The sequence below is a fragment of the Malus sylvestris genome, chromosome 3 (assembly GCF_916048215.2).
Source record: "Malus sylvestris chromosome 3, drMalSylv7.2, whole genome shotgun sequence".
In the NCBI taxonomy this organism is placed as follows: domain Eukaryota; kingdom Viridiplantae; phylum Streptophyta; class Magnoliopsida; order Rosales; family Rosaceae; genus Malus; species Malus sylvestris.
This window is the reverse complement of record NC_062262.1, coordinates 1,416,798-1,431,869: the sequence shown is the minus strand read 5'-3', so window position 1 is coordinate 1,431,869 and position 15,072 is coordinate 1,416,798. Positions and strand designations below refer to the sequence as shown.

General features: G+C 38.6%; 3 protein-coding genes and 1 pseudogene across 3 annotated transcripts; all 4 read left to right on the top strand.

Moving 5' to 3' along the window:
- The first annotated feature begins 379 nt into the window (after positions 1-379).
- On the top strand, positions 380-3,870 carry LOC126616087 (tyrosine-sulfated glycopeptide receptor 1-like; annotated as a pseudogene).
- LOC126615386 (tyrosine-sulfated glycopeptide receptor 1-like) lies at positions 1,625-2,721 on the top strand. The gene is made up of 2 exons (XM_050283208.1): positions 1,625-2,511; positions 2,583-2,721. Exons 1-2 carry the CDS (start codon positions 1,625-1,627, stop codon positions 2,719-2,721), a joined length of 1,026 nt encoding a protein of 341 aa, XP_050139165.1.
- A 1,582-nt stretch (positions 3,871-5,452) lies between the features above and the next one.
- On the top strand, positions 5,453-7,703 carry LOC126616110 (receptor-like protein 3). Its single transcript, XM_050284111.1, has 2 exons — positions 5,453-6,214; positions 6,287-7,703. Exons 1-2 carry the CDS (start codon positions 5,467-5,469, stop codon positions 7,657-7,659), a joined length of 2,121 nt encoding a protein of 706 aa, XP_050140068.1. The 5' UTR covers positions 5,453-5,466; the 3' UTR covers positions 7,660-7,703.
- Positions 5,467-7,659, top strand: LOC126615385 (receptor-like protein 3). The gene has a single exon (XM_050283207.1). It carries the CDS (start codon positions 5,467-5,469, stop codon positions 7,657-7,659), a length of 2,193 nt encoding a protein of 730 aa, XP_050139164.1.
- Positions 7,704-15,072: the final 7,369 nt, after the last annotated feature.

Here is a 15,072-nt window from a genome sequence, read left to right as displayed (position 1 = left end):
AATCAAACTGGCAATGCGGGGAGTGACCGACCATGATCGAACTTTGCATTACAACAGGACCAACAATGAGGATGTGATGACTTGTACCACATCGGAAAGTTAAGGAATATTCTTTTATGGGCTTAGCAGGAGCCAGAGCTATTTTGCCCGATCCAATTAGTTTTAGCATGGAACCTAAAGGCTAAAATCGTTGTTCACCTGCAACAGGAATCATATATAAAAGTACTTAGTAAAACTCGTGTGCTTTATATTCTTCACATGCATACATCAGCCAAGAAGCATGATTCATGTTTCGATGTTGTTTCTAGCCCTTTTAGTCTAAACAAAACAATGCAGTGTGTTACATATAACAAATTTGTGAGCAATCAAATATACAGACATGGCACTTCCAATTTCTTATGGCCTCCTCTTCATATTTTTCATCTCAAGTTGCATTGCTACAACCCCTGCAGGCCGAAAAATTGATCAACACTCTCTTCGGTCTTCATTTGATATTGATTCTTCTAGTTTAAACTAGTCTTCCAACGATTGTTGCCGACGGGAGGGCATCACTTGTGATATGTTTGGTAGGGTAACTCATTTGTTGTTGCCCTCCAAATGAATCAAGGGATGCATTTCTCGCTCTCTTGGAAACCTCACACATCTTTCGCATCTCAACCTCTCCCACAATATGCCCTCCGGTCCTCTTGAGGCTGGAATTTTTTTGTCCTTGACTCGCCTTCACATCCTTGATTTGAGCGAAAACCATGTATTTCGAAAACTACCATTACCTCTATCATCAAGTTATATCCGGATGGTGGATTTGTCCAGCAATCAGTTTAATGTAACAATTCCATCTTCATTCCTCTAGCATGCCTGGAATTTGAGCAGTTTGAATGTCAGCAATAATCATTTTACTGGCCAAATACCATCCTCTATTTGTTTTCTTTCCTGTTCGCTTTGAGTCTTGGATTTCTCCTGCAATATTTTCAGTGGTTCAATTCCTCTAGGACTAGGAAAACTGTTCCAAATTGGAGGACTTTCATGCTCGCAACAACACTCTCTCAGGGTTCCTTCCTGCTGATATCTACAATGCTCAGGCCCTTCAAGAAATTTCATTATCTACTAATAGCCTTTTCGGACCCATCGGTGGAAGCTCTCCAAATTAAAGCTCATGCACCTTCATTACAACAATCTAGAAGGCCTCTGCCCCCATCTTTGACGAATTGCACAAACCTTGTTGAAATAAACCTGGGATTCAACCATTTTAGTGGGAATATCACTGCACTCGATTTCTCTAAACTTACTCAACCTAGTAAACTAGATTTTATAAATAATGCACTCACTGGTATCTTGCCAATAAACCTTTACTCATGTAAGTCCCTCAAAGCACTTCGACTGGCTACAAATGATTTTGAGGGACAAATCCAATCTGAGATTCTTCAATTGAAAAACTTGACGTTCCCCTCGCTTGTTCGTAACAGACTCACCAATGTCACGGGGGCAATGAAGATATTTATAGGTTTCAAAAGTCTCAGGGTGCTCCTTCTTTCAGAAAATTTTCAAGGTGAAGAAATTCCAGATGGGTATATAACTGTTGATTTCAGGTTACAAAATCTGTGTTTTCAATTTATATAGCTGTCATATGACAGGTCAAATACCTCCATGGATTTTAAAGTTCAGGAAACTGGAAGTCCTGGATTTGTCTTTTAACAAACTCACTACTGGCACAATAACTGGTTGGCTGGGGACTCTTCCGAGTCTTTTCTTTTTGTTGTTGAGTGACAACTTGATTTCGGGTGAATTTCCAAGGGAGCCTTGCAGACTACAAGCGTTAGTATCACAAAAGGCTGCGAATCAAACAGGACATTGTTCACTTGAGTTGCCCATCCACTTCAAATGCGGTAATAATGCAACTATGCTGTCTTCACGGTGCAAGTATGTGGCCAACATGCCAAGAGTAACCTCCCTCGGGAACAAGAATTTAAGTGGCAGCATACCCTTTGAGATTGGCCAATTGCAATTTCTTCAACAACTGGATCTAAGCATCAACAACTTCTCCGACAACATTCCAGACCAAATATCCAACCTCACAGAGTTGGAGAGATTAGAACTCAACAGTAACCGTCTGTTAGGTGAAATCCCATCATCACTATCATGTCTCCATTTCTTGTCTACGTTTACTGTTGCATACAATAATCTTGAGGGATCAATACCAGCCGGCACTCAGCTCCAAGGCTTCAATGCCTCTGCATTCGAAGGGAATCCAAAACTTTGTGGCACCCCACTTCCAAATCAGTACTTGTCAAGTAATGGCAATGATGCAGATCAGAATGAGAACAACCAGGATTTGGACGATGATAAGGATCAAATTCTATGGGTTGGGTTATCCTTTGCGCTTGGTTTTGTTGTAGGGTTCTTGGGATTCTGTTGCCCTTTGCTTCTCAAGATGACGTGGAGAAATGTATATTTCCAATTCCTGGACAATGTTCAATTCAAGCTCTATCTGATGTGGAGAAGGCTTGGAAGAAGGTACGACTCTTTTTGCGTTTTCTTTTTCGATTTGGTTTGTGATGTTTAATTCTTGTCCTTGTTCTTAACAGGAAACTGGATAGTGGAGCTGAGAGTACAAATTGTTCAGAATATGCAAGCAAAGGTGAATCTTTCATGATCCCTGACAACTTCCAAACCACCTCTCTCTTTAGTGTTCCAGTTAAAGCTCCCTGCCCAGAAGACGAATAAATATTTTTGTGTACGAATTGAGCCAGAAATTCTCTGGTGCAAAATAACTATTAAAGATAAGTTATAAATCACATGTTTAACCATAAAAATATTTATTTTTCTGCTAATTACTACCTCAATCAGCGCTCTCTCCCTCTCTCTCTCTCTCTTGTAAGAAGTGAGTGTCAAGGAGAATGAGTTCTTGTTCTCGACAAACTGATAGCTCGAGTTATCATGTTGAGGAAATTCCTATCCTACTTGGTTAAGATTAAGAGTCCTAATGCAATTATATTCACGTAACCCTATCAAGACTTGACAAGAGTTCGAAACTTACTAGGACTATATCGAAACCCTAATCTGTTTGGAATATCCGGGGTATCAGTTAATAGGCCTGATATCAAGGGAGTACGGATATATATAGGGAGGTCCCTGCACTCACAGCGCCGTCCCTTTTGAGCGAACCCTATTCTAGCTGGATTATTGGCTGCTGAGTGTAGAAGACCTTTATGTTCTTCATTGCAGCAATGTCGAGCTCTTCTTCTTCAGGTAAGTCTATCATGTTTACGTATGCATGTCATTGTATGTATGTGATTCTATGCATGCAGTGTTTTAAACGTCCAACATCTCTCTCTCTCTCTCTCTCTAAGAAAGCAAAGCAAAGCAAAACCATCCACACATCGCACCCTTCTTTCCTCCCTCTCCCTTGCTACCCCTCATTTTTTCCAACCCATAATCATGAATTAGATCTTGGAATACTGGACCCTATCTCTCACAGCCCTTTGCTGAACTAACTTGCCAAAAAAATGGGACTAAGTGTGGAACGATCATGTTGGAACAAGGGTGTTTTACACATCCCCTCTGCCCTCCCCCTCCTCCTCTATGCTTTTTGAATTCCTTTCAGGTGTGGTTGTGGATGTTGTTGTTTCTTGATGAATTGATTGTGCGCAACACTCTCAAATCTAGTTTTGGTTCTGATGCTCTTTTCAGTTTGGGGCAATCTCTACCTTCGCGGATGATGTGGGCGGCGGTGGAGGCTTGCTTTTTGCTGCGTGAGATTAAAGTTTTTTCCTGTTGTTTTTTATTGTTGCCGACATGACTAAGGATGTGTAGGCCTCCATTTATGTCTTGGGGTGTAGTTCTCATTTTGCTTTAAGTCTATCTACTCTATTATGTCTTAATCTATCTACTCTATTGAATTTGAGACTACACATCAAAATTCAAAATCTGTGTATATACATAATCATTGAGAAGGGTTTATATTATTTTTCTAAAAGTTGAAAAAAAAAAAAATCTCTAGTGTGAGTTGGGTTTTCTCTTCTTCTAGTTTGCATGGGTTGAAAGCCGGAAGTTGTTGAACGAATCCCAACAAGAGCAGAAGCCGAAAATTGCAGAGCTCCAACTTTCGCAAGAAAAGGCGGTTCAGGAAATGGGTGGCAGTAGCACCTTAATCCTGCAAATTGGCCACTACTGGAAACTTGAAAACAATCTGGAAATCTGGGAAAACGTAAAAGAAAACGGTTCACGATTTTTATTTTTTTCATCAAACAGTAAAGTTTAAATGCAATTATCATGTTAACGTATGTAGCATGGCACATTCTGGAAGAAACATGTTGCTGCAACAACGCGTAACAGTTTCTTCTGTTAAATTTTTTTGGCAAACAAATGTCTTGATTTACAATTTGTTGTCTCGAGGTACTAAAGAAGTTGAGGTTCTACCATGTCTCTCCGCTCATCAATGTAGAACTTATTCTCAACGCGCTTCTCACGTATGGTGAATTTTCAACCCAAACACATGAACAACACAATGGGATGACGTGAAGCGCATGCAACCGTTTAACTTCACACGTAGGACAATCGGCTCTGATACCATGAAGAAGTTAAGGTCCCTCCATAAAACCAATTGAAAATATGAAGAATAGCCCAATTTATTTATAAGTCCATACAAGGTCTTCCTCCCATCAATGTGAGACTATTCTCTCAACACATACTGCCGTTTTTCCTACTCTGCATTAGTGTAACTGTAACATATTATAAAGCATCTTACCCAGCAAAAAAGATAAACAAATTCTCCATATTTATTATTATAGATTTGATATTTCATAGTCTAGACAAAGAAAAAAATATAGTCGTAAAATAAGTTGACGGATGATAGGTCTACGCCATGCTATATTATGTAATTATTACGTGTAACTGTATCATTTCATTTTATAAGAACGATATTTAAATTTTAAAAAGGAAAAATCGAGCAAGTAACATTCTCTTTCATGTAAGAGTACTTACACGTTGTTAAATCATGGACAATTCACTAAATTAATTCATTAACGAGCCTCTCACTTCTACTTCTTATACTTAACTACACAACTCACCTATTTAATTGAATTTCCTTAACTTGATTGCATAAAAAAAATTGTCAAAGTGATTAAAAGTGCTTCGACGACTCCAAGGGCTTTTAAATTTTTTATCAACTAACCATGTTTGAAGACAAAAATGTTTTTAGCTCTTCCAAAAGCACAAGCGAAAAGTCAATAATAGACAAAAATGTTTGAAGACACTCTATTACGTCGCTGCCACCCCATGATTAGACCCTCCATTGTTAGTGACGTCCCATTTCACTCAAGTCTCTATTTAGCAAAGACTGAGAAATTCAAACACTGAGCACAAGAATACAAAAATTTCTACCTCCTTCGGTTCAAACAAAGGAGTGTATATATACCCCCGAAACGACGTGAGCAATATAACTCCGGTACAGCCGTAGCGAAAAACGCCATGCCCGAACCTAGTCATATAATGCCTTGTGAAGTCCTCTTCCTGTTTTTTGTGTTCTCTGCTTTCATTTCTACAAACCATGCTTGCAACAAGGCAGATCACAACTCTCTTTTGTCATCTTTCAATATGTCTTCTCGTTTAAATTGGTCTTCCAGTGATTGTTGTCACTGGGAAGGCATCGCTTGTGATGCCGACGGTAGGGTAACACATGTTTTGTTGCCCTCTAAACGGCTCCAAGGAGGCATTTCTTGCTCTCTTGGAAACCTCACACATCTTTCACACCTCAATCTCTCCCACAATCTGCTTTCCGGTCCTCTTGAAGCTGGACTACTGTTGTCCTTGAGTCGTCTTGAAATCCTTGATTTGAGCTATAACCTTCTCTCCGGAGAAGTCCCATTGTTTCTATCATCTAGTTACATTCAAATAGTGGATTTGTCGAACAATCAATTCAATGGAACAATTCCATCTTCATTCCTCCAGCATGCCTGGAGTTTGAGCAGCTTGAACGTCAGTAAAAATCATTTTACTGGCAAATTACCTTCCTCTATTTGTCTTCGTTCCTCTTCGGTCAGAGTCTTGGATTTCTCCCACAACGATTTCAATGGCTCAATTCCTCTCGGACTAGGAAACTGTTTGAAATTGGAAATCTTTCGTGCGGGCTTTAATACTCTCTCTGGGACTCTTCCTAGTGATTTCTTCAAAGCTCAAGCGCTTCACGAAATTTCGTTACCTTCCAATCAGCTTTTCGGTCACATTAGTGACAACATTGTCAATCTCACCAGCCTCACAATCCTAGAGATTTACTTCAATCATTTGAGAGGCGCACTTCCTTTCCATATCGGGAAGCTCTCCAAATTAAAACTCATGCTCTTTCATTTTAACAATCTTGAAGGTCCGCTGCCCCCATCTTTGATGAATTGCACAAACCTTATCGAACTCAATCTTGGATTCAACCATTTGGATGGAAATATCTCGGAGCTGAATTTTTCGAAACTTGATCAACTTATCAAGCTTGATCTCGGGAGTAATCACTTCTCCGGTGTCATGCCAAAAAGCCTTTACTCATGCAAGTTTCTGAAAGCAGTTCGCCTGAGCGGTAATAATCTAGAGGGACAGATACAACCTGAGATTGTTTCGTTGAAATACCTATCCTTCCTCTCACTTGGTAGCAACAGACTTACCAATGTCACCGGCGCTCTGCATATATTGATGCGTTTCGAAAGTCTCAGGGTGGTCATGCTTCCACTTAATTTTATAGGTGAAGAACTGCCGGATGGTGATGCTATGATTGGTTCTGGGTTTCAAAATCTCCGCCTTTTTGGCATATCGAACTGCCAACTTAAAGGTCATATTCCGGTGTGGATGTCAAAGCTCAAGAAACTCGAAGCCCTTGATTTGTCTACCAACAGACTCACAGGCTCAATACCTCGTTGGTTGGGAAGTCTTCCCAATCTTTTCTTCATAAGCTTGAACAACAACTCACTTTCGGGGGGACTTCCAAAGGAGCTTTTCTCACTACAAGCTCTTGTATCCGAGGAGCCTGCCGCTCAAACAGATAGTGGTGATGTCGAACTACCTATCTACACGCAGCGAACGAATGCATCTGTCACAGCTCTGCAGTACAACTATATGTCCAACTTGCCGCGAGCAATTTACATCCGGAATAACAGTCTAAGTGGCAACATTCCCGTTGAGATAGGCCAGTTGCAAAACCTTCACGAGCTGGATCTTAGCGTCAACAACATCGTTGGCAGCATTCCAGACCAGGTATCGAACCTCACAAACTTGGAGAGATTAGACCTCTCAAGAAACCATCTGTCGGGCGGAATCCCACCTTCACTATCAAATCTTCATTTCTTGGCTTCACTTAGTGTTGCATACAATAACCTCCAAGGACAAGTACCGTTAGGCACTCAGATCCAAGGCTTCGATGCCACTGCCTTTGAGGGCAACCCAGGACTTTGCGGTTCCCCGCTTCCAAACAAATGCCAGCAGAACACAAGTGATAATGCAACTAAGAACATGGAAGATGTGCATGGCAATGGGAATGAAATTCCATGGTTTTATATTTCAGTGGCTCTTGGTTTCATTGTAGGATTTTGGGGAGTTTGTGGCTCTTTAGCTTTGATCACGTCATGGCGATATGCGTATTTCCAGTTCCTCTCTGATGTTAAAGATCGCTTCATATGTTGATCAGTGTAATATTTCTGTGAGAAATAAAAGACTTATTAACCACATTGCTGCTGCATACAAACAATCTAACAACTAAGTAAAACAGAAAGGGAATTAACGTTGTCGGGTTAAACATGCATCCAACTTTCCTAACTAAATTCATACGCAAATGTCATCGAATTTCGTCAGGATAGAATACCGAAATAGTCACTTGGAAATTCACTTGCAGGCTGCCGTTTAATTTGTCAAGAATTTAAGCATTCTTGGTGATCAAGTTTTCCGTAATCTACCTTATAACTATTTATAATTCTCCGTTGAATAAATGGTTGCCTTTTCTTACAAATATTAATAAGAACTGTGGATCAAAAAGAAACGAGAGGGCATACATAAAAAATGAAAATTCGCATTAGAAATCATTTTCAAACGCTTTGAAAAATAACCAGATGTTGAAAGTGATATCTGAAGTTTCTAGTTGATATACAAGTAGTTGACCATTTTATATTAGTTGTAGGGCACTTTACTTGCTCTTGCAGAAAAACTTTGATTCTCGCTCTTCTCCTTTCTTAAGACAAAAATCGAAAAAATTAAACTGAATCGAAATTCATTTTTCCTTACTTTTATGTAGCGTTAAAGAAAGTCATTTTTTTCCACTTTTTACTTACTTTTTAAAAATCTAATCTTACAAAGAGCTTGTAGCTCAAGTAATTAAAAATATTTACCGTTGCACTCAAAGTCCTAAGTTTGAGTCTTGCTTGCATCCAAAAAGAAAAAAAAAAATTGTAAAGTAAAAGCATATGGGCACTTTGAAGTCATTTGTAAGAAGTCAAACCAACCCATATTTCAAGGAAAATATAATCAAACGCAAAATTATTTAATTCCCTGTAAGTGACTCTTTGAAGTCTTTTGTTTGTTGTTTACTACTAAAGTCAAATCAAACGAAAACTAACCCCTTCAAATCCATAGACTAATGCATAAAAGAATCTTTACGCGACCTTGAAGATATTGGGAAATTGCAGACAAATATTATATATTGATCCATTGAAAAGCTTGCAAGTTGCAACTTAAAAATGTTCATATGTAACTGTCATGGCTTCCAGAAGATGTATATACTGCACAAAATGGTGCACATTTGAACTATGTGTTTACGTCTATATGCGTATTATATATAAACATGTTGTTATTTGATTTAAATTCTGGTTATGAGATTAGCAATCGAAGAACAAAGAGTGAAGGATGAACAAAGAAGAATTTTCAGAAATGGTTTGTTACTCTCTGCAGAATATTACTGAGCATATTCAATTGCTTCTCTCTCTACAAAAACTCACTCATTTGGTGCTTAACTAACCGTTAGAATCCAAGGTGGATTCTTTCTCATTACAAAGCAATCTCAACCTTTCATCTAGCTAGTTGCTAGGATTACAACACCTAGCATTATTTTGCCTTACAACCATATAACTTCTCACTTGGTATTTTAACTCAAGTGCTTACACACATTACAAAAGCTTATTCCTAATCAGCTATAGACTTACAATTCAACACTCCCCTTTAAGTCTAAAGCTGATTTCACTCTAAGTTTGCTTCTAAGAAGATTAAAATGATCCTTTGCGAGAGGCTTTGTGAAGATATCTGCTAATTGCTCTTCTGTGGGGCAATAAACCAAGTCAATGATGCTTTCCTACAATGCATCTTTGATTAAATGGTATCTTCTGTCAATGTGCTTGGTCTTTTGATGAAACACAAAATTCTTTGTAATAGCATTGGCAGAAGTGTTATCACAATGAATAAGGGTTGCTTCAGTTTGCAATTCTCCAAAATCCTCCCGTACAAACCTCAGCCATATTACTTGATCTGTGGCTTCTGATGCACTTATGTAATCAGCCTCTGCAGTTGAAAGAGCAACACAGTTTTGCTTGACTGAAGCCCAAGAGAACACACCACTCCCTAAGGAAAATGCATATCCTGATGTACTCTTGTTATCCTCTAATGAACCACCCCAATCACTGTCACAATAGCCAATTAAACAAGCTTTTCTTCCCTTCACATACTCCAGACCATAATCCAAAGTCCCCTTGATGTATCTGAGTACTCTCTTTGCAGTTCCATAATGTCTATTAGTAGGACAGTGCATAAACCTAGCCAATAAACTTGCTGCATACATTATGTCAAGCCTTGTGGTAGTGAGATATGGAAGACTTCCCACAATACTCATATACATTTCTTCACTCGCAGATCCACTTCCATCATCTTTAACTAGCTTCTCAGTTGCTGCAAGAGGAGTTGTAACTGTCTTTGCTTCATTCAAACCAAACTTACTCAACAAGGAACTTGCATACTTCTTCTGATGAATGAAGATGCTCGAGTCATTTTGTATCACTCTCTTGCCAAGGAAGTGATGAAGAAGTCCCAAGCCTATCATCTCATACTTCTTTTTCATGTCTTCCTTGAATTCTTCTATCATCGATTTACAACTGCCAGTGTAGACTATATTGTTCACATAGATAGAAACAATCAAAACATCATCCCCTTGCCTTTATGTATAGTGTTGGTTCACTCAAGCTCTTCTTAAAACCACACTGTGAGAAGTAGGTGTCTATTTCTCTATAACAGGCTCTTGGAGCCTGTTTTAGACCATAAAGGGCATTGTGAAGTTGTACACCTTGTCCTCCTTGCCTTTGACCACAAAACCTTCAGGTTGCTCAACATATACCTCTTATTGTAGAACCCCATTCAAGAAGGTCGATTTCACATCTAACTGGTACAATTTCCAGCTCTTTTGTGCAGCCAAGGCTATTAAGGTGCTGATGGTATCTAACCTAGCAACTGGTGCATAGGTCTTATTATAGTCTAAATCAGGCTTTTGTGCATAGCCATTTGCAACCAGCCTTGCTTTATTCTTCAACACTAAACCATCAAGATTTAACTTGGTTTTGTAAACCCATTTAACCCCTATAACAGGTTTCTTAATTGGTATGTCAACAAGCTTCTAAGTACCATTCTTTTCAATCATAAACAGCTCATCCTCCATTGCTTTTAACCAAGACTCGTATTGTTTGGCATTTTCATATTTCTCTAGATCTATGATACACAGATTACATTGAGCCAATACTTCATCTAGTTTTCTCCATCTCAGATGTGTATGGTCAAATGTTTGAGTGTCCATTTCATTCAGATTTGAGATGTTCACGGATTCACCTGAGATGAGTGTCTTAGATTGAGTAGAGTCTCCAATGCTAAGAACTTTCCTAGGTGAATGTGATGTTGATGATGTATGAGTATGCACCATCATTTCATTCCTTTCTGTGCTTGTGTCACCATAAACAAAACTTGCAGTAGTAGGAATAAGTTGATCCGAGTTCTCTCCCAATTCCAGGCAGCTTCTTCATAAAAAACAATGTCTCTTGACAAGATTAGCTTCTTAGAGATTGGATCAAACACCCTATACCCTTTTTCATAGGTTGCATATCCCACAAATACTCCTTTGAAACTCCTAGGCTCAAGTTTGTGTATGTGCTCACTTGGAACATGCACATAGCACAGTGCACCAAATGTTCTCAAATGTGCAAAGCCCGGTTTTCTTCCAGAGTATGCTTCAAAATGTGTGATATTGTTCAAAGCCTTTGTAGAATATCTATTTAGGATGTACAATGATGTATGGACTGCTTCTGCCCAGAGGTAGTATGACATCCTCTTCTTATGTAACATGGATTTTGCCATTTCAATCACAGTTCAGTTCTTCCTTTCCACTACTCCATTTTGTTGTGGAGTATATACAAGGGTGAACTGTCTTTGTATTCCTTTTTTTTTCACAGAACATATCGAATCAGATGACTTGAACTCCTATCCTTTATCACTTCTCAGGCACTTAACCTTGAATCCACTTTGTAGTTCTACCATAGCTTTAAATTTTTTTAAACAGCTGAATGTTTCAGACTTATATCTCAGGAAATAAACCTAAGTCATTATGATGAGATCATTTATCAGAGCATGAAATATTTATTTCCAGCAATTGACTCATTTTTCATGGGTCCACACAGATGAACATGTATAAGTTCAAGTGGAGCATTAGCTATTTGCATTTGATCTCTTGGAAACTCTTCTTTGTGTTGTTTCCCATATTGGCATCCTTCACATACACCATTGTGTTCTTCAAAATTAGGTAAACCATGCACCATATCTTTGTCTCTCAACTGTTTTAGACCACCAAAATGTAGATGTCCAAGTCTCATGTGCCAAGTCTCAATAGAATGAGTGACATTAGCCTTTAATGCAAACTGATTTTCAGACAATAGTGTCAATGGATAACATTTGTTCAACTTCTTCTTTACTTTCAAGACCAAACAATCCAGTGATTGACCATCAAACACACTACACATTCCACCACCAAATACCAAGAAATATCCATGTTCATCCATTTGACCAACACTTAGCAAGTTTTCTTTCAAACCAGAAAGGTACATTACTTCTCTAACATACTTTTTGCCCCTATTTGTATCAATCACCAATGATCTCATTCCTGCAACATTTACAAGGTCTCCAGTTGGCATTTGAACTTTGCCAACTATGTTAGTTCTCATATCAACAAGCAATTCCACATTTCCGATCATGTGATTGTTACAACCACTATCAATGTACCGCTCTCCATTCACCTTTGGCTCAGTGATTGTGCTATTTGCATAAAACAGATTCCCTGTCATCTCCAATTGATTAGCATTATTTTCCTTTTACACTAATTTACATGCAGTGCATTCTCTAGCCCAATGCCTAAAATTAAAGCATTTTGGTTTTCCCTTGTATCTGCACTCACCAAAATGGTACTTAGAACACACCTTACACTAAGGCTTTGTAACGTTTTGGCTCACTGACTGAGATGCATTCATATTCTAATAAGTATTCATAGAAGAATTCTGCTGAAACTTTGGTTTTGATTCTCACTTCTTGCCTTTCGGATTCCAGTTTCTCTGAAATCTAGATGAACTAGAGTGAGTACCACCCTTGTTTTGTTCTTTTGGATTCATAGAGAGTGAAGCAAAAGCTCTCTCAATGGTGTCAACACTGTGTAAATCAAACTGTTGCTCTTGGCTTTTCAAAATTGCTACAACCTTCTGCAATTCAACAGTCTCCAAGCATTTTGTACTCTCAATAACCAAGCATATAGGATCATATGGCTTACTAAGGCTAATTAAGACATTCTGTACTAATCTCTCATTAGAAAGAATTTCACCAAACATTCTCATCTGATTTATCAAGTCATTTAGCCTAGTAAGATATCTAGACAAAGTTTCATCATCACGCATTCTAGCATATTCGAACTCACATCTCAGATTTTGCAATTTCACATACCTTACTTGATCACCACCGTGATACTCTTCATACAACAAATCCCATGTAATCTTTGCTGATTGGGCATTGGTGATTCGTGGGAAGATTTGATCCGAGACTGCATTTTGAATAATTCCCAGAGCTTTTGCGTCTTGCATCAACACAACAGCCATTTCTTCATCTCCGTCACTTTTCGATGATTCTTCAACCTTCTTCTTCTTCGAATTGGAGATTTTTAACTCCCTTCTCCACCATATTCCATAACCCATGTGATTTGAAAATCATCACCATCTTGATTCTTAAGATTTCATAGTTCTCACTGGAGAAAATTGGAGTTCTCACTTCCAAGCCTCCAGATCCAGACATATTTGGTCCGAACAAGTTGATTTCTCTTCTCAGATGGTAATCGTACTCCGACAACTTTCACCAAGCTTCGAGTAAGCTTCGATTTAGCTTGGTGAATTCACAGATCTACGCCTAGGCTCAGATGATCGAACCTGGCTCTGAGACCATGTTGTGATTTGATTTAAATTCTGGTTATAAGATTAGCAATCAAAGAACAAAGAGTGAAGGATGAACAAAGAAGAATTTTCAGAAATGGTTTCTTACTCTCTGTAGAATATTGCAAAGCATATTCAATTGCTTCTCTCTCTACAAAAACTCACTCATTCAGTGCTTAACTAACTATTAGAATGCAAGGTGGATTCTTTCTCAATACAAAGCAATCTCAGCCATTCATCTGGCTGGTTGTTAGGATTACAACACCTGGCATTATTTTGCCTTACAACCATATAACTTCTCACTTGGTATTTTAACTCAAGTGCATACACACATTTATACAAAGCTTATTCCTAATCAGCTATAAACTTACAATTCAACAAAACAAACCTTTGAGAATCTTAACCTAAGATGGATCATTCAATCTCTCATGGCTTCCTCTCATCCTCTTCATCCTCTTATTCAATTCCATTATATTTACGAATGATGCTTACGATCCAAGCGAACCCAGCGCTCTCACGACCTTCTCTCGCTATTTGTCTTCTCCTCTATTGAACTAGACTACTGCTTTAGTTGGTTGTTGCCAGTGGGAAAGCATCACTTGTGATCAGGACCGTTGGATCATGCGATTGCAGTTACCATCCAAGGGCCTCAATAGGGGTATTATTTCTCCCTCATCACTTGGAAATCTCACGCATCTCACACACCTCAATCTCTCCCACAACTCACTTTATGGTTCACTCAAAGCCGGATTCCTCTTGTCCTTGAATCGCTTTGAGATCCTTGATTTGAGCTATAACCTTCTCTCTGGAGAACTCTCACTTTCTCAGCTTCCAAGTATTGTACATATTGTTGTTTGTCCAGCAATCACTTCCATGGAGAAATTCCATCCTTATTCTTCGGACATGCTTCAAATTTGACAAGTTTCAATGTCACGAACAACAGCTTCTCGGGGTCCATCCCGTCCTCCATTTGTCTTCATTTGTCTCCCTCGATTAGACTATTCAATTTCTCCCTCAATGAATTCAGTGGCAACATTTCTCGAGGACCAGGTGTATGTTCCAAACTACAGGTGTTTCATGCTGGTTACAACAACCCTTTGGGATTACTTCCAGATTACATCTACAATGCTACCACACTTCAAGAAATTGTGTTGCCTCACAATTCGCTACACAGTGCCATAAGTGAAAGAACTGTCAACCACACCAACCTTGCATTCCTTGACCTCCATTCCAACGGATTTAACGGTTTTCTTCCTGTAAACATTGGTAAGCTATCCAAATTACAACACATGTTCCTTCAATTTAACAGTCTAAAAGGCTCTCTACCCCCATCTTTGATGAACTGCACAAACTTTATCAAACTTTATCTCGGAATCAACCACACTGTTGTTATTTATTTCTCCAATAGTATATTACTGTTCACATGATGTGATATGTTTTAAATTCGATTCTCGTCAAAAGCGAAATTGAATAATACATTTATATCACAATAAATCTCAAATATAACAAGTATAATATAATATTCTCATAAAAAATGCAAACCAACGAGCTCATGCAAGGGAGGACACTCTAACATGAACAAGATGGGTGAATAAATCTACGCTCAAGTACAAAT

Coding starts and splice junctions, on each gene's coding strand:
- LOC126615385 (XM_050283207.1), top strand. CDS start 5,467: ATGCCCGAACCTAGTCATATAATGCCTTGTGAAGTCCTCTTCCTGTTT.
- LOC126616110 (XM_050284111.1), top strand. CDS start 5,467: ATGCCCGAACCTAGTCATATAATGCCTTGTGAAGTCCTCTTCCTGTTT. Junction 6,215..6,286: donor ACCTTCCAATCAGCTTTTCG/GTCACATTAGTG, acceptor ATCATTTGAGAG/GCGCACTTCCTTTCCATATC.
- LOC126615386 (XM_050283208.1), top strand. CDS start 1,625: ATGACAGGTCAAATACCTCCATGGATTTTAAAGTTCAGGAAACTGGAA. Junction 2,512..2,582: donor TGGAGAAGGCTTGGAAGAAG/GTACGACTCTTT, acceptor TGTTCTTAACAG/GAAACTGGATAGTGGAGCTG.